Source organism: Podarcis melisellensis, assembly GCF_964234715.1.
Source record: "Podarcis melisellensis genome assembly, chromosome: 6".
Lineage (NCBI taxonomy): Eukaryota > Metazoa > Chordata > Lepidosauria > Squamata > Lacertidae > Podarcis > Podarcis melisellensis.
The window spans coordinates 70663442-70689346 of NC_138538.1; the positions used below are offsets into that span (position 1 = coordinate 70663442).

The window sequence follows — 25905 nt, forward strand, 5'->3', positions numbered from 1 at the left end:
AAAGGCGGGGGAGAGTACATAGGTGTGTCCTGGTTAGGATGGGAGGCGGTAATGGGGTTGCCATAGGTCCTCTTTTCCCAGGACGCCTCCTCCTTTCCATGGGTAGAGTCGTCATAGCCATCCAGTTAAAAGTAGAAGGTGGCAAATGTGTCCTCTGTTTTTCCTAAATGTTCCCCATTAATAAATTCCTTTTTTTTGTTAAAAAAAACCTGTAGTTTTAACCCCACTCTAGCATGGGCGTAGTCAGGATTGGGAGGGGGCAGAACCTCACATTTATATTGGTTTTTATTGATGGGGCCAGCTGCCCCCCTTGACTTCGCCCATGCCAAAACTGCTCCCTAAAAGTTAGTTTTTTAAAAAAAACTCACCCTTGGGCTTGCAATCTGTGATACATAAGGAGAAAGGGGTAGGGCAGGAGGAAAAAGCCGGTGCAAGTACTACTAAGGAAGAATTTTTTACTTTATAACCAGCAGCTGGGTTGGAAACAAAGGCAGGTGAAATTCGGAGAGCATGGGGCGGCTCCTTTCTTAACAGAGGTGGTGGCATAGGGCTAACTCAGAAGTGTGACCAATTTCCCCAGTCTGAAGTGGTGCAAGGCATTATTTCACCTGGCGACATCACCATCTCTCAGCGATCTGGTTAGACCTGAGCTCATGCAACACTTGGTTGCAACATAAAATCCAATATAAAAACACAAAATACGTAATAAAAGCAAACAACCCGAAACAAGCCCTAGCACATATTGAACTATAATCTGACCATGATGTTGCCTTCTTAGTCCCGTAACTGTTATTTCTGGGTGTTTCGTAAGCTGCATTAGCAAAATCAGATGAATGACAAAACGCGCCTGTTCCGACTCTTGTCAAATCCCCTGCCAACAGAAGTTGTCAAAAACAAGCTCTTGTTGACCTTTTCCACTCATCCTCTGAAGTTACAAATTGTCAATTTGTAAAAAACGAAATGAAACAAAAAAATCATTTCCTGAAATCAAATATCACATTTTTCTGTGAGGTTACAGTGGGTGACAGGGCTAGGAGAGCACTATTGTTAAATGATATCTAATTTTATTTTATACTGTATTGCATACAATATTGATTAACTGTCCTGTAACAATTTCTGAGCAGCACTGCAGAATAAAATAAAGCAACTTTTTAAAAAACCAGTAAAGCTAGAAAAAGTAAATATTACATGGCATATTACATCAAGCTTACAAAACCATTTCTATCCATTTCAGTTTGTTTTGATAATCCAAAGTTTTAGATATAGGGATGGCTGGCAGTTCTGTGCTTAGCTGGAATTATATGCAAGGCTCACTCAATGCAAATGCAATTGCAATGGGATTTACTGTCCAGTGGTTTGTGTAGGATTTAACTTTGTGTCCACAGGTATGTGACATATGTTCATCTTCTCCACAATACTACCCTGAGGCTAGAATCTTATGCACACTTATGAGATAAGTCTCAGGTAAGTATAGATTTAAAAGAAACATGCAGGATGTACTTACCTGGGAGTAAACAGGTACAGAGTACAGTGAGACTTACTTCTAAGTAAACAGGCATACCTCACTCCATAAGGTCTACAATCCTATGAGGTTACTTTGAAGGATGGTCAACTGAAATCCTTCCAAACATGCACACAATCAGGCTATAAACCTGTTTTAAGATTAGTCCTATGAAGCTATCATTTCCAAATTTTCTTTATTGGTTCTTCTTAAATTGAGCAGAGGGAGGGGAGTAGAATCTGTTTCTGTAAACCTGTTTCTCTGGCAAGTTTAAGGAATACACTATTTTGCTTGTTTACAACATCAGTGAAAGAAAGCAGTCAATGTTTATGCCAAATTTTTACTTTTATTTATTTGTTAAATCAAATCATAGGACCTGAGCCAATGGCTTCAAGTTACAAGAAAGGAAATTCCGACTAAACATCAGGAATAACCTTGTGGTGATAAGAGCTGTTTGACAGTGGAATGGACTCCTTCAAAAGATTGTGGGCGCTCCTTCCTTGGAGGTTTTTAAGCAGAGGTTGGATGGCCATCTGTCACGGATGCTTTAGCTGAGATCCCTGCATTGCAGCGGGTTAGACTAGAGGATCCTTAGGATACCTTCCAATTCTACAATTCTGTGATTCTAAGTAACATATCTAGCAGATTCCCCAGGATTGTTAATTGTAAAATAAAATGGTAAAATTTGAGGGGACAGAATTATATCCAGTTTATGCGAGGTAGCGTGGGTCATTTGCATAGCTGGCAAAAAAAATATTGCTTGCCTTATTTACAAAAGAAGGGGAAATGACAAACGCAGACTCTAGAGCAATCTGACCTCTCATCTCCATAGCCATTCCCCTCTACAATCAATAGAATTCCCGAAAATACACTGTACAGATCTCATTTCTTATTCATTCCAATTGCAAGGCATTATTCGTTTTTGTGAATTGTGTGCATCTGTGTGTATGCACACACACTTAATCATGAGCAATACAACTGAATGAAAAGACTGCCTGTTCCAACGCCTAGCTCCCATGCCCATCTGGTGCCGCCTTTCCTCTGCTACTATGCTATACCCTTGGCTGGCCAAGCCATGTAAAGCAAGGACCCTGCCCACAAATCCACACTCAATGTCCTCATACAGTATTTTGTCTGGATTGCAGAAAGGCTGCTGTTTGACAAAAATAAACCCAAAGCGGTGCAATAAACGCATTAATAATTTGTACAAGTATAAAGTAGGTCACAGAACAGGGCTCTGGTGGATATAGCCTGCACAAATTTTACTTCAGTGTGTTTAGAAAAGTAGAAAAGAAGATTGCTGGAAAAGGTTTCCACTGAATATTTTGGAAAACAGACTATAATTTTTACAATGTCAAAACCAGTATGTTGGCTCACATTATTAATATTAAATATCCAGCAGATGGCAGCACAGTGCAATTTAGAAAGGGTAACCTGAAATGTGACATTCCAGGTCTAGTTATAAATGTATGACTGAGCATATATTTTTAGAAATGGCAGAAGAGGTTAAGTTCTGGGTCAATCTTTCTTCCAATTCTTCAGGATCACTTCTGCTGCATCTAAGGTGCTGTCTTTCTGTCAACAATGAACACAAAAGTTAAAAATCAGAACTGAAATATTCTTCACGTGCGTAAGACATTTTACTGCTAGAAAATTGCAAATCCACAGAAGCACAGTTCTAACAACTTCATTAGGTACTTTTTGTAGCATACATGCTCACATGAGTTTGGAGCAAATACCTGGGTATGTCTACCCAGTGGCTAATTAAATTTAATTGAATTAATTTTATAATGAATGATTTTAGAGTGTTGTGTTGTGTTGTACTGTTTTATTGTTGTTAGCTGCCCTGAGCCCAGCTTTGGCTGGGGAGGGTGGGATATAAATAAAATTTATTATTATTATTATTAACATCTGCAATGTGCCCCATTTCCCCAGCAATAAACTCTAGCTATGGTTTGGTGAGGTTGAGATGCACTCAGAGACACCTAGTCCCCCACTCCTATGACAATACAGCAGTTGGCACCCAGCCCAATCTAGTTGTCAATCTGTGGAGCCGAAGAAAAGTTTGTTTTAATTATCATCACATCCCTGAAAAAATAAAGGGAAGCCACCATATCATGGCTCACAGCATGAAGTAGAGGCTTCCTAGTTAAAAACTCAGCTCATTCACAAACTGCTACCCACACTGGCCTAGGTTTCAGGACTATTAGGAATCCTGGGCTGTGAATATTTAGAAAAAGCACTATGTAGATCAGGAGTGGGCAACTTGTGTCTCTTGACCTAATTTCATGTGGGTGGAAGGAGGAAGAAAATGGGGAGGGAAGAGGATGACGGGAGTAAATGAAATTAATTTTAATGATATCCAGATTTGTTTCCAGATTACTCCTTGATGGAGAAGAGGTTGCCCACCTTGATGTAAAATATGATCATACCCTAAAAAATTATTATTAGGAGCAATATCAAAAAGTTATTTAAACTGCTTAAAAGTGAAAGGAGAAGATATAAGTTTTGGTACTAATAGAAACAAACAGCCCTGCTAAAACTTAAAACATTTAAGCTTGATTTAAGCACATGCTATAGAACTTACTTTGATGAAGCAAAACCGTATGTACTTTTCAAACTGTTCTTTGGTCTCAGGGCCGCAAAAGGAGGTGAGAGGAATAGCTGACAGTTTCTTAAAAAAGCACAAAGCACAATTGCACGCTCAGCAGGTACGTTAACACAGCTTAAACCTTAGCTCTTGGAAGCTCTAGTAACTGTATCTTTGTGAGAGTTTAAAGGTTGCGGCCCAAGAGCTTAATTAAGGTCACATCACACATTAACAAAATTCGCATGTGCAAAATACAGCACTGTACTATCATGGATGAACACACACGTGGGATTTTTTATGTGCACAGTCTGGGAAGCAGGATTAAGCTACAAACAGATTGCCGCAATAGTTCCTTCACTGCTTCAAGTGCTTTCCATGTAGGAATTCTGCAATGTTGCATTCTGGAAGCACCCTGGGCTAGCAGTTTGCCCTCATCTTCCTAGCAAAGCAGCTGATCTTTAAGCAGTGATTGTGTCTAGGCCACAGACTAGCCTAGCAGAGGCAAATTCCACAGAGCAGATGTCAGTAAAGGGTTTATATCTCTGCTGAAGCAGGGAAGAGATCTGCAAGCCTAGCAATGGGTATGCAGCCTTCCAATGAGCACACAATCCCCTACATCAGGGCCACCTGTTTTACACCTGTTTCACTTAGATGTTAGAATTAAAGACACAGTTATTTGAGCAAAGAGTAGGAGGGAGAAATAAAACCAATCCTTACCTTAGATTTTATCATCCATTTAACAAATTTATAATCGTAAGGTTTATCTTTTTCCATGTCAGACAGATCTACATCTTTAAAACAAAAAGAAGAGGTAAAAAACACAGTAAGAGCTGCAGTTTTTCAAAAGAAAGGCATTACCCAGTATGGGCACTTCAGCAGAGATTTTTTACAGAACAGTAGATGGAAAGGCCCCTTCATGCCTTGCTGTGGCAAAGGGGCTTGAATAACTCATAGAAGCTATGAGCTATGCCGTGCAGGGCCACCCAAGATGGACAGGTCATAGTGGAGAGTTTTGATCAAACGTGATCCACCTGGAGCAGGAACTGGCAAGCCACTCCAGTATCCCTGCCAAGAAAACTCCACGGACAAAGACAACAGGCATAACCAGCATGAGTTTGACCAAACTGCGGGTGGCAGTGGAAGACAGCAGCGCCTGGCGTGCTCTGGTCCGTGGGATCACGAAGAGTCGGACACGACTAAACTATAACCACAAGATGGAAAGGATCTGGAGCCCAGGGTAAGATCTAAAGTGCAAGATCTGCTATTTCACTTCATTTTCCCCAGGACTGCTCCCCAGAGTACCAGGAATTTGCTCTTAAGCTGCATTCTAAGGGGAGAGCTAGACATTACGATAACAAGGGTCTGCTGCCAATGGGCACACAACCATTTTCTCTGTAATGAAAAATTCACATCATGAAGTCGTTAGCCTGTGTATTTTTCCATCCTGTTCCTTATCACTGACTGCTGGTGGTGGGGTTCTTACAGATTGAGAAAGGGCAACACAAAAACAAGCTGTAATTGCTGCGTAGTTCTGCTGTAAGTGCAGTAGGACACCTACCATGTTTGTGAAAGTATTTGTTACTCAGAAGAGAAAACATACACACTGTAGCCCTCCCTTTGCTCATAGTATATTTCTCCCAGCTTCAGTACTGGGTCGTCATCCCCATTCCGGCCATGGAATAAAATCTTCACTTACTTAATGTAGACACGTCAACTATCATAAAGTATCCTCCCTCTGGAACAACAGGTTTCAGCCCAACTTCCAGGAGCATGCGAGCCATTCGGTTTCGTTTGTCTTCCAGCTCTCTAGGCAAAGAATAGAAGTAGCACGCTGGGTCATCCATGCGCTTCAAGTCTATCAAAAAGGCTTGTGCCACAGCTTCCTGGAAATTCAAATCAGGAAAGGAAGGGGAAGGAAAGGAAGCACATTATCAAAAAGCGGCAGGCACAAAACAGACCTTGTGAAGATTCACTTTTAATAAGAAATGCCGTATCCAAAGAAATGCTCAGATATCTAGAATCTAATTATCAGTTTTTCCATAATAAAACAGATCATTCTAGTAAAATAGAAAGTCAGTGAAGAGTAAAAATAAGATTGTCAATTGGGTTTAGCAGTCGGGGGGGGGGAGAAGGCAGATGGAAATTCTTCTAAAATTGCTGGATACACATCTATCACTAAAATAGATATATTTCCTTTCAAGTATGAGATTTTAAAAAGTCAAATACCTTCATTTTCAGTGATTAATTCAGTAATGTGAATCTGATTTTTTTAATGTTTAATGCTTTAATAATGACATATAAATTATAGAGAATTTATCATTCCTTTTCCTAAATGGCTCAGGGCTGCAATACCACAAGGACTGTCTCTCCCCGTATAAACTAACAAGACACTGCAATCATCATCTGAGGTCTTTCTGAGGCCTTTTTTCATGTGCCTCCTCCACGAGAGGTCCAGAGGATGGCAACACAAGAACGGGCCTTTTCTAAGTGGCTCCCTGCTTATAGAATGCTCTCCCTGGGGAGATTCATCTGTCGCCTTCATTATACATCTCTAGGTGCCAGGCGAAAGCGTTACTCTTCAACCAAGCCTTGGGCTGAATAACAGTCTAGGTCCTTTTAAATGTGTTGGGGGGTATTGTGGGGGTTTTTTTGTACTTATTATTATTACGTGCTTTGTGGTTTTATTCTTGTTTTTATGCTGTGGACCGCCCTGAGATCTTCGGATGAAGGGCAGTATACAAATGTAATTAATTAATAAATTAATAATAATAACAACAACAATAAACGAACACAAACAAGAATGAAGTCTACAGATCTTCCTTTCTTACCACATAGTATAGAAAACCCCAAACATTTAGGAAACATACACCTTGATCTGAAAACAATCTAGACAAAGGATGCACAGAGACAAACATTTGCCAAACAGTAACTTTCCACAGGGTCCAGGTAACCACTGTATAAGGCAGTTGTCTGTATCATCCTGCGAAGCAGTAATGAGAATTTCACTACACATCAGATGCATGGCAGTATGTATTATATACAATGGTAATCACTCATCCCAACTCCCATCACTTGAGTCTGTTGTTCTCCTGCTAATAACGGAATGTCCAAATTATTGACATTCAAATGCTAATCTACATTGGATCAACAAGTATTAATTTCATCTGCAATTCCCACAAATAAGATTCCTTATTAGTCAATTTTTAATTATGTTTAGTGGCTCAAACCTCCTACACTATCATGCTCTTTACAATACCTTTTGCATGGCTTGGTACCTACCTGTAATGGAGTTGGGCATGTATAGAGTGTATTTTGTTGAACCACCTGCAAATGTTTTATCAGATGTTGGGGACCAACAGACCAGCCAAGCTTCAACAAAAAGAAATAAATTGTAACAAATATCTGGCCGTTTACTTAACATTTATAAAAGTTGAGAAACATGGAAATAATCACATTTTAAAGTGGTAGACTACTGACAAACCTAAAGTGGGGGGGAACCCATCTCTTCCAGTTTATAAAAGATTTCTTGCCTGGCTTAGATAATTACTCCCCAGGGGCAGCGAGGTGTGTCCCTACTTAAAAGGCTGCTCTGCAATTAAAATAAATCCCTGCCAAGAAAAATGAAAATTATGTTCTCCAAAAATGTTACAAAAATTAAGCACGGGTGCATTTATTTATCTGTGCATGAGCCTGTTTGTGGATACATATTGTATTTATAGTTTTCACAAAATAAAAATTACCAAAAGACGCACAATATTGAAGTTACAGCATGCACTTGCCTAACACTGCTTCCAAGAGAGCTACATAGCCATGCCTAAGGTATGTTTGCATACACACATGGAACTTTACATGGTTCTGTTTCTGGATGAAACCCCACATGTGTATTTTCCTGTGTTGGGGAAGCACCCAACATTTTATGATACCTTTTCAGTCAGGCAGTGGGGATAAGAAGCCCAAAAGAGCTTAGTGCACCTGCAGAAGTCTCCTTGTAAAATCCTGGCCTGATTTTCTCATGCGAAATGTGCCCCCAGCAAGCACCACCTTCTGCATCTAACATTGGAACTGGCACAGCAAGCACAAGGTCTTCAAAAAATGTGCAAACTGGAAAGGCTTACTGCTTACAATGTACATACTGACCGCCTGTTCAAAATGTAAACAGTAGGGTTTCTTAGTTCTGAGTGAAATATTCTGTCTGCATGGCATCTAGAATTTCTATAATGTCAGGGGTTAATCTTTAGTACAGATTCTGCACGTGTTTCGTATAGCTTGTGAAAGCTTGCAAATGATCTCCTTCTCCATGGTACATCAACCCAGCGGTACTTCAACATATATGATTCTTCATTTGCATTATGTCTTATTCTGTTCACTTACCTTCCAGCCAGTTACACTGTATGTTTTCCCAGCACTTCCTACAGTTACTGTTCTTTCCCACATTCCAGGCAAAGTAGCTGTGAAAAAAGAAAGAAAAGGGTCAAGAGTTAATTACATACGAACGGAGCTAACAAGTTTTACCTCTCCAACAATAAATAGGTATGTTTTAATGTATCCTACAAAAGAACATATATTATTTTGGGTAAGTATGAAGCTGGCTTCATTATGTTCAAACTAAATGGGTATGTACTGAAAGCACATTGTTCCTTTACTCACACCCTCATTCAGGCACTTTGTGGCACATGAGGGCATGTCCACACCAGAGAGAGGTCTCAATCATTTTATCAGGTCATTCAGATGAGCTCTTTGTTGTTGGTATTGAACTGAAAGAGTAAAATTGTCCCTAAATTCCATATAACGGTGTAGCACACAAAATACACACACATCCAAAATAAAAAATTTTAAAAACCCGTAAGAGTATTTTCCTGCAACCCATGTTAGGGTGGAGGTACAAGTTACAGGTGATGCAGCATTAACGCATGCTGTGGCAGCATCAGGTTGTCCAGCCATCACTTGACATCATTGGGTACCAATGGAGGAAAATGACAAGTAATGCTATGTGCTTCAGTGATGCTATGTGCTGCAGACAAGGAGAAGGGAACACATTCTGTAATGCGTGAATTCCAGCCATCACCATGGGCTGCAATTACATTTAGCAAATCTAAACAAAACAAGAGATTATCAATTTGTGGAGCAAACAGCTAGCCAACTCATTTTCAGAAGATGGCTGGGGAGTCACACAACCCATCAGCTGACTTTTAGAGTAAATATTTTGTGAACAAAGGACAAGCACCTTCATTGTATTAAGCTACAGAAGAATAGAATGTATTTTTGTATCTGAGCAAGCACCAAGAACTATTAGTAAGGCTACATACATACATATTACCCAAATAAGCACTATGCCTGTTGAGACGCCAGAAGAATCCTTGCTTACAATATGCAATCTTTAAATCTGCCAGTGGAACCCTAATCATTAGTCACATGAAGCTCCTGTTTTGCACAAGCTAGATAAGAGAAATGACGAAGTGTTCTATACCAGAGGAAACTGCCTAGATGACAGCACAAATACTATGCTGATTTTATGATCTATCACTGGCAACCTCTATTAGATAAGTATTAGAGAGCCCCCACCAGATGCTGTAAATTGATGCAATATTCATTTCACATTTTTCACGAGCAATGTGTCATTTCAGCTGATGGAATACGTGAAGCTTAATACAAGAACATCTCTGCCTCTAGGGAGAGGATTTGTGTTCTCCTCTTTGCACAATCTTTATGTGCATGTTATACAAGCTAGAGAAAATAAGGTTTCTTGGGGGGAAAGAGTTCTGCTTAGTTTATAAAATAATTGTCGCTTGCCTGTAGGTTTAATGGTTTGTAGGTTTCAATAATAGATTGGAAAACTGTTTTGGGGATCTGCTTAAAAGTGAGCAAATGAAAAGGCACTGATGGCCAAATGCTATATTTTGAATCGTTTAGCAGAGCGTTTTGTACATATTATCTGCTGGGTGATAAAAATGCCTGTGTCCATCAGGAATGCCCTTCTCCCATATGATAAGTTGAGTATGCAACTGAAATAATAGATTTTTTTCCCATTCCCGCCAAGGTCCATTGGAGGACAGAGATGCATTAAGGCATCCAAAGTGCTCATACATATGACTATTTACAGACAAGTGATTTTAAATTAACATTCAAGACTGTACAAATATTAAGATCAGTAGGAAATTACATGTCAAACATGGGAGCTGCAAATTGAGAAATACAAAAGTAATTCATTTTAATAAGGTAATATAGTCCTATACTTCAGAATTATAGCTAGTCTACAAAATACTATTAATGAGCTTTTATAAAATACCTAATTTTAATCCGGAAGCAATACTTTATTGCCCATTTCCAGTCTACAAACTAACACGTCTCAAAATGCTGGTGGCTTCTGAATGCATCCTGCTTAATTTTCAAAGGCTCAGTGATGGGTCCATTGCAGATCAACATCCTCTAAATTTTGAGGAAGTAATGGGCATTATACTTATCAAGGATATAGATTATACCAAACTGAAGGGGCAGAAAATACTTTAGGAGGACTGGGTGATAACTGAAATAATGCAAGTAGCTCTCTCAGGTTAGCTGTAACTTTAAACTCAACAAGGAATAGGAACTATTTTTATACATATGAAAGAAGGAACAACTTGAATGAAATGTACACATACGTTTCCCATTGACTACCATACAATTCAGTACCTATCTTAATGTGTTTATTGCCAGTGTATACCAGCCATTCATATACTTCATCGCTGATGCACAGGGTGTCGTATTTAATACAGAGATCAGCAATCATCTGGAGCTCTTCTTTTGTATAGACCTAAAATAGAAAGGGAAAGAAAACAATGTATTAATCAATATCATCAGAGCTGACATTTTGTAACATTTAGCAGGCAGATTTAAAAACAGGAACCTCACCTTTCCTATAGGATTGTGAGGGTTATTCAATATGATAGCTTTCGTCTTGCAATTAAATTTACTTTCAAGTTCAGCAGGATCCAAGACCCAGTCCGCACTAGATGCAGTCTCTCCAACTGCAGATCTCTGAGTTATAGGGGGAAAGATGTTTTATTAGGCTGAAAAAAACTTTCTTTAAACATTCCACTAGTGATCTTATCCTAAGAATCATTCAACTATACAAAATACACGAATAAAATAGAAATCTCAAATTCTGATCACTAACCAAAAAAAGGTCATTCATATCATCTGGGACTTTCCAGTGACCCACTAGATCTAGCCATCAAAATCAATTAAAGGATTAAGTGTTCCATATAGCAGCAATGTATTTCTAAGAATCCAAAACTAGTACTATAAAAAACCAGGGGGGACCAGAATTACCATCTACCACTGTGGTCTTTAAGTACCACTTTAAATACTGTTACAAGACAAAAGCACTTAAGGATGCTTGAAGCTGAATAAATTAATTAGCTGGCCTGCTCACACCCCTCAGTTTTTGAAAGTTAATGTGGCTTTCACATTTAAAGCCAGGCCACCGAGCAATCTTAAGTTAAGTTATTGAAACCCATCTCCTATTTGGGCTTCTATCATTTAATTCTAGACTTTTGGGAGACATGGCTTTCTTGTTGTTATTAATCTGTTTACTGGATCCATTCTGTTTCTCACTGAGCACACAAAGCAGAGTAACTTACGGAAGAAATAACTTTCATTATGAAAAACTGCAAGGTGCAACACTTCTCTTCATTCCCCTATCTAAATAAACTCTGATTATAATAACATTCTAAACACACTCACATATCTCAACGGTATAAAAACAGGCTTGGCTCCTGCCATCCTCACCATTGGCTCATAACAGTCAAAGAAGGGTTCTATTATTATCACCTAAAGTAAATATATAGGAAAGCTATGTGAGTAAGAAATAACAAAATGATATTATACCTTTCTTCAAAGACAGAACCTGCATTTGATCTGATACAATGCTAATTCTATATATTTAGGAAAGAACATTGCATTAAAAGTACTTCTTGTCAACAAACACGGGGTTGTATTTTAGATTAAAAGCTAAAACTCTTAAGTATATCTGTAAATGCCACAGCCACTGCTACTTCACAGTGGCTGCTTTTGTGTGCTGGGGATAATAGGAAATAAGTGAAGATTTACAATAATGGCAGAAGAACTGAAGGAATGTGGGAGACACATAAAGCAAAAGTGAAAAGACAAAATATCAAAAGGTAGCTAGCTATCACTTCATTGCCAATTTTACCCCAAATGAGGCAGGCTATTTGATTTAAAACCCACCCTACCCTAAGTGCTTATAGATCCCCATTATTGACAAACTTCTACAACTCAAGAAAAAAAGAACAGGGTTTGAAGTTGGGAAACATTTCAAGTTTTGAAGGATTCAGGACCAGTGTTCTGGGCATCTGAAAGGACAAGCACCTAGGATTTTTTTCAGCTGTACCGGGGAGTAGCCAAGGAAGCTAATTTACAACAGGTTGATAATTAAGTGGTAGATTGATGAACAATTCATCTCAGACATACAGTTGCTTAAAGAACAACACTAGTCCCTTTATCCTGCCTTCAACAGCAACCTAATGCACAATAGTTAAGCAGCTGAGGCTTTTTCTATAACTTTATCCCAATGCCAAGAAATCCTTCATCTGCTAAATTAAGGTGCATCAACATACTCTTAAAGGCATAGGAATCTGGCAGGTAAAAAACAGCCCTGCTTCAAAGTTGATTTCTTATCCAACCAAAACTAACAAAAGTCAGCTCTCTACCCTTCAATAAACCATCAAGCTGCAAAGGAAAAGGATTTCTGAGTAGGCTTGATCACTTACTAATGGAATGCTACCCATGTTCTAAGGGTGTGTGTGTGTGTGTGTGTGTGTGTGTGTGTGTGTGTGTGTGTAAACACATATGTTTTCATAGAAGAGAGTTATTTTTATTCTGGGATGCATCACAAAACTTACTTCATCTCCTACTTCAATGAGTCCCTGCACTGCACTGAACAGAGATCCATATCCCCCTATTGTCACCAGGATATCAGTGTATGGATCAATCTTTCTTCCACAAACTTTTTCATACACTTGGGACAAGACTTTCACCAACGAAGGATGTCCCTATGAATGCAAAAGAAAATGCATAGACTCATATGCCAGTTAATAACAAACAACCGACAAATAATACAGTATTGTCTGTTAGCCAAATCTAGCATGGCTGATGCACAAAACAGAGTTACCCAATTAGAAATACCATTCTAAAGATTTAAACAATTAGAAACTGTCATCACGTCTAGGAGAGAACCTACTATACCGAGCTAAACAAGAAAAACAATATAAGGCACAGTTCACATGGAATCTCTTCTGCACAGCCAGCCTTCCAGTGAATAGGAGTCTTTGTGCAAGATCACAAGCTGGGAATTGTGTGCACTATCAGTAAGGATCTATGACCATGACCCTTTGAAGAAAAAATAATGTGGAACAAAAATGTTCGTAACATGTATAAATTTCTAGAAACAGTTATACTGCCATTCATGGGTCACTGAAAAGGAGTAACTACCCTCTGATGAATGCTCATATTGCACCACGGTGAAGAACAAGAAAGGAATTGGCTGTATTTGCATATAAACCATGGTTTAAAGTTACAAGGATGAACCAAAGCAAGCCTCAGGCTCCTGTCCTTCTCCTCCCTCTCCCCGCCCCCGCTCCCTTCTCCGTGCAGCTGCAAGGAGAAGATTGGAAGCTTTAAGTTAATTGTAGTTTAGCATTATGTCCAGACAAATGGCTTCAGTCTATTGAAACAAGCCCAGTTCATAACCCATGATTTGAAGCTGGCTTGTTTCAACGAATGATTAACCACAGTGTGTATGGGTTGAACATCACAAGAAGCTGCAGTTAATCAAAAACAGAAGTTGAATCTTTTAAAATACTCCTTGAGGTTCATCTTCATAATGCCAAACCATAGTTAAGCATTATGTGCAAGAAAGCCAAAGTGTAGTGCCCTGTATGCTGAAATGTACTATATAGATTAATAATAACGTTACATTGGGAAGTTTGATTGAATTACATAGTCAGTTATCCTGGCCCTACGTATAGTCCTCTTTAGACCATATTTACATCGCCCACTGTTTGGAGATTTACGGTTTGTTGTTGTTTAGTCGTTTAGTCGTGTCCGACTCTTCGTGACCCATGGACGAGAGCACGCCAGGCACTCCTGTCTTCCACTGCCTCCCGCAGTTTGGTCAGACTCATTTTGTAGCTTCAAGAACACTGTCCAACCATCTCGTCCTCTGTCGTCCCCTTCTCCTTGTGCCCTCCATCTTTCCCAGCATCAGGGTCTTTTCCAGGGAGTCTTCTCTTCTCATGAGGTGGCCAAAGTATTGGAGCCTCAGCTTCACGATCTGTCCTTTCAGTGAGCACTCAGGGCTGATTTCCTTAAGAATGGATAGGTTTGATCTTCTTGCAGTCCATGGGACTCTCAAGAGTCTCCTCCAGCACCATAATTCAAAAGCATCGATTCTTCAGCGATCAGCCTTCTTTATGGTCCAGCTTTCACTTCCATACATCACTACTGGGAAAACCATGGCTTTAACTATACGGACCTTTGTCGGTAAGGTGATGTCTCTGCTTTTTAAGATGCTGTCTAGGTTTGCCGTCGCCTTTCTCCCAAGGAGAAAGCGTCTTTTAATTTCATGACTGCTATCACCATCTGCAGTGATCATGGAGCCCAAGAAAGTAAAATCTCTCACTGCCTCCATTTCTTCCCCTTCTATTTGCCAGGAGGTGTTGGGACCAGTGGCCATGATCTTCGTTTTTTTGATGTTGAGCTTCAGACCATATTTTGCGCTCTCCTCTTTCACCCTCATTAAAAGGTTCTTTAATTCCTCCTCACTTTCTGCCATCAAGGTTGTGTCATCTGCATATCTGAGGTTGTTGATATTTCTTCCGGCAATCTTAATTCCGGCTTGGGATTCATCCAGCCCAGCCTTTTGCCCTTTTGCATGATGAATTCGATTTATGGTTACCGTGTTTCTATTCAGCCCAAGATTCCAAACTGAAGAAGGCGCATGTGGAAACCATGAGAAAATGTTTGGGTATGCAACTGATTTAAAGCAACCTCTCAGAGAGCGTTAAGATGTACTCACAAAACCCCGGGTGTACTGGTTCAGCATATCCACAGATGATGCTTTGGCTAATGCTTCTTTAACATAGTTAGGAGGAGATATATCTGGAAGTCCTTGTCCCAGATTAACGATTGAGGGATCTGCAGCAACTTTTGTAAATTCCACCCTAAGAAAGGAAGAAATTATTACAAAGGTATTTAATACACATTTACAAGGAAGAATATTTCGGATCCATCGTAAATCAAAAACACAGTATAGAACACATGGGTCTGTGGGAAATTACCCAGAGAGCATTCAATCAGATATTAGTTAATCAGAGATCCTGGAGGCCTCATTGCCATCAGTCTAGTTTTAAGTCAGGCTTTCAGGCTAGAACTAGGTGCCATAGGTGTTACATGGCTTCTGTGCCTCATCCTCCACTCCCAGTAACATTTATTAAGCCGAAACACGTGATGTGACATAACCACTTCTGAAGCACCAAAGGCCAATTCAAAAATCATCTTGGTTGAGGACCAACTAGAACACTGAAGACCAATACAATAGGTTTTGTGTCCCCCCCCCAATGCTGTTGAGAGCACATTTGACCCCCCCCCACGCAGTTGACGGAGGATTATTTCATTTTTTCCTTCTTTATAAATGTAGCAAATTAGAACCAAAATAGCCTCATAAACAAAGCCAGAATCACCTTATCTCAATCTGTTAGCTAAAATTGACCCTGCCCCTGCCCCCATTATTTAAACATTTTAGTCCTAGCAGAGTTGTTCTGCAGACTCACAGGCTGCACAACCAGTAATTATCACTGTGATTCATCCAAGATCTTTTAACCATAAAAGGAACAAAGAGATTTATTTGTATGGAAGAGGGGAATAGAGGGGAGGAGCACACAAAAGCCTGGAGCCCACTCCCAGTGGCTTCACTGACCAAGAGGTTTCTCTCCCTGCCCCCCACCCTGGCCCTGCACCTGGTCAGCTGACAATGTAGGTGAAAAGCATACAAATGAACTACAAGGAGTACAGAGATTTTCATTATTCATTCATTCATTTTCATTAATAATTACTTACCACACATTGCTATCCAGCCCTTCAATTCGTTTTGCATTTTTGTGCTTGAAGGTCATGGTCTACATACAAGAATCAAAGACGGATAATTCTTGTTAGAACTACAAAGTATTGTATTGTTGGACACTATGGTAATCCATGACATTTCTCCTTGTAGTTCATTCTAAAGCTGATGAAACTGACAGGCACTGCAAACACAGTTCAATGTAACAATTAACCAATATTCTCTTACAATACATGTTTGACAAAATGCCAATCTATGCAAGGATACTAAATGGAATGGTTAAGATTAAATATAAGTTCTGTTCAAACCCAGCATAAGAAAGACAGAGTATATCATAGATGTATGTCAGAGCACAATCTTTTAGCACTTACTTGAGAACAAAGGGGTAGAGGAAATGTGATTTATATATCTTGTTGTTTTTCAAAGACAGTGGTGAAGTCAAAGTAACGGACAGAGCAGAATTGCAAAGGCTAGGCTATGTGCATAAAACAGATTAATAAAAACCTGTGTCTAAGTAATAGGATCTGTCTTCACAAGATTATTGCGCCTGGCTCTATGTTCTCTCCATCATAAGAGGAAAGAATCTGCTAGGTACAGAATACACCCCACTGGTTGTGCCACTCTGTCCATCCTGAATAAACAACAGCTGGAAAACTGTTTTTCCATATTCCCAAAGAAAAAATAACCCCCTTCCTTTGTTTTCCTAGAATTTTTGTGGATCTATTAAAAACTAGGTTTTTTTTAACCACTGTTTTAAAAGCTAAGGTTGTCCAACACAAAACTCAAGTACCAGCAACATATTTAAACAGACAATATCATAGTATTAAAGTTTTTTAAAAAAAAATCATTGTGAGAAATTCCACACAGTAACATCAAAGCTGTTAAACAAATGGAACATATATGTAAAGAATATGTATGTTCAACACACACCAAGTGACATAACCACAGTCCAGATAACAGGAAGCACTGTTTGGGTGACCTTCATTCTACCGTGCTGGCTATACAGTATATGTATACTCCAGAACACTATTTTTCAATCCAAATCTTGAACTGCTTCATGAATGTCTGAAAGGCAAGGATATCTTTTTTAACATCCAAGCCAACCTAGTGACTCCACATTCCGGACCTCTACATACGATTTGATGAAATGTAATAAATAAAAAAGATGGAGGCTGTAGCTTAAGCTGTTACAGGTGGTAAGGGAAACAAAAGGAAGAAAAAAGCTTCCTTTACCAAGGTTCTTTTTAAACATATCTCTCAAAGTTAAATCAACTAAGAGTCTTGCAGCACCTTAGAGAATGACACAACTATATAGCCATACTGGTCTACTACTAAAATTGTCATTATTTTAACTTATGGTCAATAGTAACAGTGTTCCAATTGATACCTTCTGCAATAAGAATAGAAGAAACCTGAAGAAAATACTGTCTTGCACAAACTTGCTCACTACAAAAGGTGAATTGGTTTACAAGTGTCTGGCAATGCTGGAGAGCAAAACAAAACCAGATCTCCAAATTCAGGATCGTGGGCATGAGTGAATCATAAATAAATATAACAATATGCACATACAATCACATAAGCTATGAAGATATGGAATACATACAGGAGACGATGAAACCCTGAAGTATCTCAAAGGGTAATTAATCTTCAGTAGTGATGTTCTAGTGCCAAGGTAGCTGAAGCATTGCTGAGCAAAGAACATGCCTGCATAACAATAGGTTTATAAGTGCATGAAACAACTACACACAAACAATAGTGCCAAATACCAGACCATAATTGTATAACTATTCTTCAGTGTAACTTAAATCCCTATGTGGCATGTCTGTTGATATAGGTAAAGGTAAAGGACCGCCAGACAGTTAAGACCAGTCAAACTTCACTATGGGGTGCGGTGCTCATCTCACTTTCAGGCTGAGGGAGCCGGCGTTTTTCCAAAGACAGCTTTCCGGGTCATGTAGCCAACATGGCTAAACCGCTTCTGGTGCAACAGGACACCGTAAAGAGTGCCAGAGTGCACAGAAATGCTGTTTACCTTCCCGCCAGAGACTACTTATTTATCTACTTGCACTGGTGTGCTTTCGAACTGCTAGGTTGGCAGAAGCTGGAACAGAGCAACGGGAGCTCACTCTGTCACGCTGACTTGAACCACCAACCTTCTGATCGGCAAGCCCAAGAGGCTCAGTGATTTAGACCACAGCACCACCTACTAGCCTTACATGTGCTTATATTAAGGATAGATAGGAGGAGCACAGGACTTGAAAGTCATCACACATGTCATATACTCATCCATCTAGGTAAGCTTTCCCACCTATTTTAGGCTTAGTAACTACCTGATCCCTGCAACTGGGTCAGTCAGTACTCTTAAGTATAAATCACTATGTTTCTAAGATTACAGAAACCAGTCAGTATGCATGTTCATTCAGAACAAGCCTAATCCCTAGCCAGGATCAGCAAGGCAGAGCAGCAGTTCCACATCTGAAGCCATCCTGCTTGCACCAGACTGGGTGGAAGTTGAAAAGTGTCAGTGTTTTTGCTGGCACAGCCAACAGCCCAAGAATCAAGTCTCTTGGTGGGACCTGGGGGACTTTGGATCCAGGTAATACAAAGCCACTGGCATCCCACAAGGTCTTCCACAGCCTTCTGCCAGCAGGAGAACTATGATCTTCTGAAAGTTGTGGGTCTACAGCAAGGGTTGCCAAACTGTGGTCTGTGGACCAACAACCATCTGTGAGCGCCATTCATTCTGTGGCATGTCTGTGGATTTGTGGCTGAAGACAGGAGAGGGCACATCCATCGCATATTGGTTAATTGTATTTTTCTTGCTTCTTTTAATTCTGATACTGTACTTCATACAATATTTATGAAACAAAATAAATATACAATTGAAAATTATTCAGCATCTAGCACAGCACATTACAATTGCTGTAACAGGCAGAAAAAGAATTAAGTTGTCTGCCAAGACCCTCAGCAATTTTCAGGAGTTACATGGGTAAAAAAGGGGGGGGAGACCACTGGTCTAAAGCTCCCTCATCTCCAACTACTGGCTATACTGACTGAGGCTTTGGCATCAAAATATATTTTAAACTACCTCTTTGAGATACTATATGCATTATGCAATACAGGCAGGTGTAAAATTCATCACCCCAGAAACTGAAGAATGTTACATTATGAGACTATAACCCAAAAAAAAAACACTTAGTACCATTAGGATCCAATAATCTAGGTCACTTTCATATGACCTATCTACTGAGTATTCATCCTGACTTGCTGAGCAGTTATATGATGCCCACTGTTTACTGAAAATTCATTCCAATTTGTTTGCAAGAGAGGCTATACAACGTCTTATCAAGCCATTGTTATTCTACACCTTCAAGTGCATTTCTCCACACCTTTTCCTTACTACAAGTTGTGCGATTTCTTTAGGAAGATTTTTTTTTTTGTCACACACGAGCACCAAACCCACTTCCCTTGCGTAACCTGAATTTGCCAATATGCAAACTGAATCTCAGCACAAAATAGAGACCCTGGAGGCAGGCAACGTTCCCTCAATTTCTTAAACCCTTTCTTGGGAGCTTAAGTTTACCCCTCCAGCACTGGGTTACCAAATAGGCAGAGTATAGGGCTGCCATATGTCCGGAATTTCCACTGTATCCAAAAGCAGTGTCCGGGCAAAATGTCTGGGAAAATCCCAAAGCATGACAACCGATGTCGCTACAATTCCCAGCAACCTTAAACTATATTTCCCAGGATTCAGGGGGAGTGGGCTGGCAGGTGTAACCCCGGCCTATGGGCCTTTTAGGGGCCCTGCAACAACAGATCAAAATAGTATCTATTTGATCTTAAAATAAAATTACAAAAAAGCAAAATAATTTGTCGGGCGGGGGGTGGGAGCCGAGATTTTGACTGCCTAGGGGCTTTCACGGGGTTTAATCCAGCACTGTACCCCTCGCGAAGCTACAATTCCCAGCACCCTTAAAATACAGTTCCCATGATTCTGGGGGAAAGTGGGTTGGCGTGTCAATTCGGCAAGCACTCCTGCCTAAAAATTAAATGCCCGCTTCTGAGATTATTATTAAATAAATCACATTATTTGCTTAATCCAAACTCCCAAGTCTGAGGGGTTTTTTGGCGGGGGGAGGAAGGAATAACCCTCACAAACGAAGCTTTGCCAATACTCCTTTCCTCCACCTCCAGAGAGAAAAATATTAAAATTATTATTATCCTTACTACTGCTCCCACCACGCGGGCTTCCCCTGCCTTTTGGTCCCCCTCAAGGTTATGGGGTCTCTCGCCTCCTCCTCTTATGTCCAGGAGGCTCCCCCGAGGCCATTTTGTCCCCTTTCCTCCCCTCATATCTAAACGTGTGAAGGGACGAGAAGCCACGTTAGCGGCGGCCGACCCGAAGCCGGCGGGGCGAAAAATTCAGGGAAAGGACGGCGGCGGGTGGGAGTGCGGCCTCCTCCTATCTCCCCTCAGGCGCGTGGCGGCGGGTCGGGGGGAAGGAAAGCGACAACTCGCTTACCTCGCTTATCCCGGATATATGGCGTGTGGGGTTTTTTTAGGAGAAAGGCGGAGAAGACGACGCAGGGGAGGAGGGGCTAACTAGGCCGCGGCGGGAGCAGGAGCCGCTTGGTTGTTTCCTGGAGCCGTGGGGCGGCTTCTCGGCGGCTCGCCTCGGCTGCGGCCTCGGAGAAAGCTGGGGGGTCTCGCCGCCGTTCTGCATTTTCTCTCCCGCAGGCAGTTTGCAACCTTCGCTAATCTCTGTACATGCAGCAGGCACTAGGTAAAGGAGCAGAGAGTGGCTAGGGAATAATAATAAATAATAATAATAATATTATTAATCAAGCTGCTTCTTGAAACAGGCCAAGCTCCCACCATGGGTATGAAGGAAAATCTTTTGTCTCCGCTTAAGCATTTCTGCCTTAGCATTGCGGCTCCAGCATTTTGCATTTGTCCGAAATCTTGCTTTTCACAGCATTTTATTGTTTATATGATGTGATTCTGTCTCCTTCTATGCTATTTGCATCATTAGGTTAGGGCAGGGGGAAGGATACCCACCTGTCATCATCCTCTGTCCGGCAGATTTGGAATGAAATGTCTCAACGACGGTTGTTTTAAGTTACTTTCGACCCCCCCGACCCCCCCCCCAAGTGCTGGAAAAAAATCTGTCAAAATCTTTCTACAATTTCTACTTTTCGTTAAGTATTTTTATTTATTTACTTGATTTGAGGGGCAAGCTATGCCCATGACCACTTGGCTGTTTTGCTGTTTAGCGTCTATTTTTCCTTCTTTCTTTTTTCTTTTTTGCTAAATGAAGCTCTCGCTGTACCCCACACACCCACACTCACAATGCCAGAGTGTGGCATGTGCTCCTCCTTAAAAAAAAATATTGTTCATACAAAACTGCCATGCCAGGGAGAAAGGATCAGTGTGGTCCAGAGCTTTCCAAACTTTTCATGTTGGTAACACACTTTTTAGACATGCATCATTTTGCAACACAGTAATTCGGTTTTATTACCAACCAGGGGTTAAACTAACCCCTTTCCAGCCCCTGGAGGAGCATGGGGAGCATTTGCATGACACAACTGCACACTGCAACCGACACAATGTGTTGCGACACACAACTTGGAAAGCTCTGTTCTAGTCCATTGGTTCCCAATTGGTGGTCTGCAGACCCCAGGGGGTCTGCGGAGCCCACTCAGGGAATCTGTGACACCATTAAATACCATAGAGTTATCAAAATTTTCAAAAGTAGGGGGTCCATGGATTGGATTTTGAAAAACGGGGGATCTGCAGTACTTAGCTAATTCGGAACCACTAGTCTTTTCCTGACGTGTTCATGTGGGAAGTTTTACCTGTGGAGAAACACTAAAAAATATGCAATATGGTACTGGCAGACTGAAGTAGGAAAAGTTTGCCAAGTCTTGTTACTGTATAATGAGCTGGCCTTTAGCCCCTACCCACTACACTTTCCCAAGGAGTGGGCCTGCTAACTAGTATTTGAACAAGGCTAAAATCCTGTGTACACTTTCTTGGGAGTAAGGCTAACTGGACTCTGCCTTCTGAGTGAAACAGCAATGCACAGAAGTGCATGTAGAACATTACGGAGCCAAACATTTTATTGCCTCTTCCAAAGCTTCCGTTTATCTTGAATAAACAAAGGGAGGCGTGCACCGTGTTAAGTGTGGATAGGGCTCTGGGGCAATTCTTAGGTAGAAAATGACCTTGCTTGAGGACAGCTGCGAGCATAAGCCTTCCCTGTAAAATTACAAATAAAAGCTATGTTCCTTCTTGCACTGTAATTTGTTTTCTATACCGTACATAGATCTTTTCACCTTGTAAAGTGAAAAATCAAAAAACGATGCCTCTACCACATGCTCAGGACTAGAGCTCTCCTCCCCACAACCCAATTGTCCTACAGAGATGGAAAGAGAGAAATGGCACTTCCTTGTGAAGCTGCTGCTCGAGTCAACTTTGCTTCATAGGCTGTGTGCCAACCTTACCAACTTAAAACTCAGCTAAGTCGTTATTTTTCTCAGTTTGAACCTAGTTTTGGGGAAAATAGATCAAAACAAAGTATTTCATAACCAACAACAGGATAGATGTGGATTGTGGCTTACTTTGTGTATACATCACTTCCCAAACCAGTGGTGGAAGCGCATTGGAGGCAAAAGTACACCCTGCGACAATTACATTAAAGCTTAAATGTGGGCAAAATGTCAGCCTGGGACTGCTAACTTAACACCTGTAATGCAGAATACACCCATTAGAAACCCGGTGCAACCATCATAAATCATTATAATCCTGAGCTTGATGACAGCCCATCAGTTGGGCTCATTCATAGGTAGCCTCATACATTGATCGAATAAAAGTATTTTGCACACTTTGAGAAAGTTATTTGGTCTTCAAATCACCTCAACAAATGGGCCAGTAGAGGGCAGCGTGCAATAAAGCTCTGTGAATATATGGGCTTTAGGAGCAAATCTCAATTTTAAGAACATTTTATTCTTGCTGATTTATGTTCATTGTAACTAAAAACCCTTCTCAGAATTTTGATGGAAATCTGCTGTTTCTGGAATTCCTTGTCACTTGGGGAAGTGGGTAGCGTACACGTACACCACTATGATGCTTGTAAGACAAACAGATTCTGCAGATAAGTGCAACAACTAATCACGCATTTCTGAGCATCCACACTTGAGTGCTAAAACTGAAACCAATGTTTTCTGCAGTAGCAGATGTACTCTTCCTGATCTGAAAGATAGGATCCTTTCACAATTACATGTTTCTCTTTTTATCCCAGCATTATGAGGCATGGCTGATGATCCAGATTTACATGAGAAGGGGAACTACTTACTTCCTCTTTATTGCTAGTATTAAATACAATTTTGCAGCTCTATTCCTGTTTCCTTGGAACTAAATCCAATGCGAGATAAATATGGCTTACCAAATGAAGTGTGCTGGCTTTTATATTTTCAAAGCAAGAGTAGCAATGTTCTGTAAAATAAACCGGCACTGTGATTTTAAATGTCAGTGCAGTAATCACACAATAGATGAAACGTGATCATGTTGAACCATGCCTATTAAAAATAAGCCATCTCAATAACTGTAGCTGAAGTTCTTTAACCATCTTCAAAGGCTGCCTAATACAGCAGAGAGCATTATGATAGTCAACAAATGCAAACAAACCTCACTGCAGCCAACCACAGACAATAAATCTTTAATAAAAATTATTAAAACAAACACAAAAACTGGCAGTCGCCATGTCTGCTGTGTCTCAGCAGGGATACTTAGCATATCAGGCCCAGCTAATAAAAGGCCTTCCAGACAGCAGATACCCCCTGGGAATCCAGAAGTAATGTTGAGTCTAGCAGTACTCTCAAGCTGCAAACCTGATCTTTACAGGAAAGTGTAACCCTGCCCTTACATAACTGTCCCCCATTCAATTGGTCCTTTGATTCCCCCACTATCATTAGCTCTGACTTATTGGGTTGACCTTAAGGTTATTCACCCTCATCTACAACTGAATGCAAGTACATATTTAAGGAAATAGCTGCTTTCAACCTGGATTTAGTGGAAAGGCATCATGCAGGTAGCTACATGCTTTGCTCAGGGGCAAACAAGGATGGGCAATGCTGCCCCTGGAACATGTACTAGCAATTCTGTGTGGCCAAAAATTCCCTTTTGTACCACATCAACGTATTAGCAGAAAGCAAGTTCAAGCACATCACAGCTGAGTGTTCTTTAAGCTTTTTATTGGAAAAAAAACTAAATGCACTCAGTTTAATGAAAGGGGGAAACAAAGATTTATATGGCACAACTGGGAGCTCTTGAATTTAGGAGGAGAACAGTGGGGGGATGAAACTTGGGGAGAAGGGGGACTCTTATAAAAGGCAAATGGGAACTCCATAGAGGAAATTCGGGTGCAAGAGCACAGTTATAGAAAAGCTTGGATGTTTATGTTTGAAGGAACAAAGAGCATATTTCTACTTGCTTTACAAAACAATCATAATCCCTGAGCCACACTGCTGAAAGGGGATAGGATGAGGCAAAGGTATCCTTCTGCCAGCAGAGAAGCTCCTTTGGCTGTTATGGAATTATTTATTGCTTCCTCTGTGCTTGCCAAGTGGAAGCTCTCACTATGCCTTCCAAAAGCAGAGCAGAACACATGCTACTACTGATTTCCACCATCAGTAGCCAATCGTAAGGTCACAAAACAAGGCATTAGGGGCACAGCAGGGCTGGATCCAAGACTGGGTTGTTTCTCAGAGAAGGACCCGATAGGACAGGGGGGAAATGATGCAAAACAATAACCCCACAATTTTCCACTGTGGCAAGTGGCAAAGTGCAGATGTGAGCAAAAAGCTCTAGGTGTGATTTTTGTTTTGTGATATTGTATAGTCCAGTTAAGGCTTGGGTTTTAAAGACAGTTGTAGTTAGGAATCTCGGCAGACTGTAAGCTATCAGTGAGCCCGTTAATCCACATTTTTGGGGGGTGGAGAGAGAGGTACTGCTTTCAGACTGCACACTTTATGCAAGAGCAAAGCAGGCTGTCAGTTGCTATAGTTGCCAGGCAAGACTTAAACATACCCGCATCTTCTCCAGTCAAGGAAGAGCTTCACAACAGTGCTAATTGAAAAGTTTCTGAGATATAGTCAATTCATGCTGAGGAAAGGCTGTAGTTTGTATGCCTGTCTTTTGTGCAACTCTGCCTAGCCACCTGTTTTCTCTTGCAGTGGGAGAAACAGGAACTGGAGGCAGAAGAAAGCATCCAGCTGGGTCAGCCGCAGAAATGGGAGCTTAGCCGCCCTCTGACTCGCCTGTCCATTTTTGATCTTAAGAGTAAAGCAGGAAGATCAGTATGGGAGCAGGCAGACAGTCCTTCCATTGGGCTTTGGTTCAAATTATTTAGGGCTTTAAATGTTAAAACCAACACTTTTAGGTTCAATCTGGAAATGCACTGGCGACCAATGACAATGGTGTTATGTGATCTGACCTCCTGGTAGTCACCATCCAGCAGAGTCTACAGCACCTCCAACTTACCTGGATTTAGTGTCAGTTTGCCCACAGGACAAGGGTGGCGCTGTGGGTTAAACCACAGAGCCTAGGACTTGCCAATCAGAAGGTCGGCGGTTCGAATTCCCGCGACGGGGTGAGCTCCCATTGCTTGGTCCCTGCTCCTGCCAACATAGAAGTTCGAAA

The 25905-nt window shown here is 40.8% G+C and overlaps 1 protein-coding gene and 2 long non-coding RNA genes across 4 annotated transcripts; 2 read left to right on the forward strand and 1 right to left on the reverse strand.

Moving 5' to 3' along the window:
• Positions 1-1827: 1827 nt before the first annotated feature.
• KYAT3 (kynurenine aminotransferase 3) lies at positions 1828-21870 on the reverse strand. Its single transcript, XM_081914244.1, is given in 15 exon segments — positions 1828-3076; positions 4089-4175; positions 4809-4882; positions 5788-5974; positions 7371-7460; positions 8463-8539; positions 10761-10881; positions 10980-11105; positions 11814-11900; positions 12992-13141; positions 15166-15310; positions 16206-16264; positions 17810-17910; positions 20729-20770; positions 20773-21870. Coding segments are annotated over 15 exon segments (1560 nt in total). The 5' UTR covers positions 20930-21870; the 3' UTR covers positions 1828-3019.
• LOC309371547 lies at positions 2937-7363 on the forward strand. 2 transcript variants are annotated; one of them, XR_014169178.1, is made up of 4 exons: positions 2937-3070; positions 4082-4212; positions 4871-5328; positions 6433-7363. It is a non-coding gene; the product is annotated as an uncharacterized lncRNA (long non-coding RNA). The 2 variants fall into 2 exon arrangements; XR_014169179.1 differs by lacking the exon at positions 6433-7363 and having other exon boundaries at positions 4871-5780.
• LOC309371570 lies at positions 20870-24993 on the forward strand. The gene is made up of 2 exons (XR_014169209.1): positions 20870-20989; positions 22532-24993. It is a non-coding gene; the product is annotated as an uncharacterized lncRNA (long non-coding RNA).
• Positions 24994-25905: the final 912 nt, after the last annotated feature.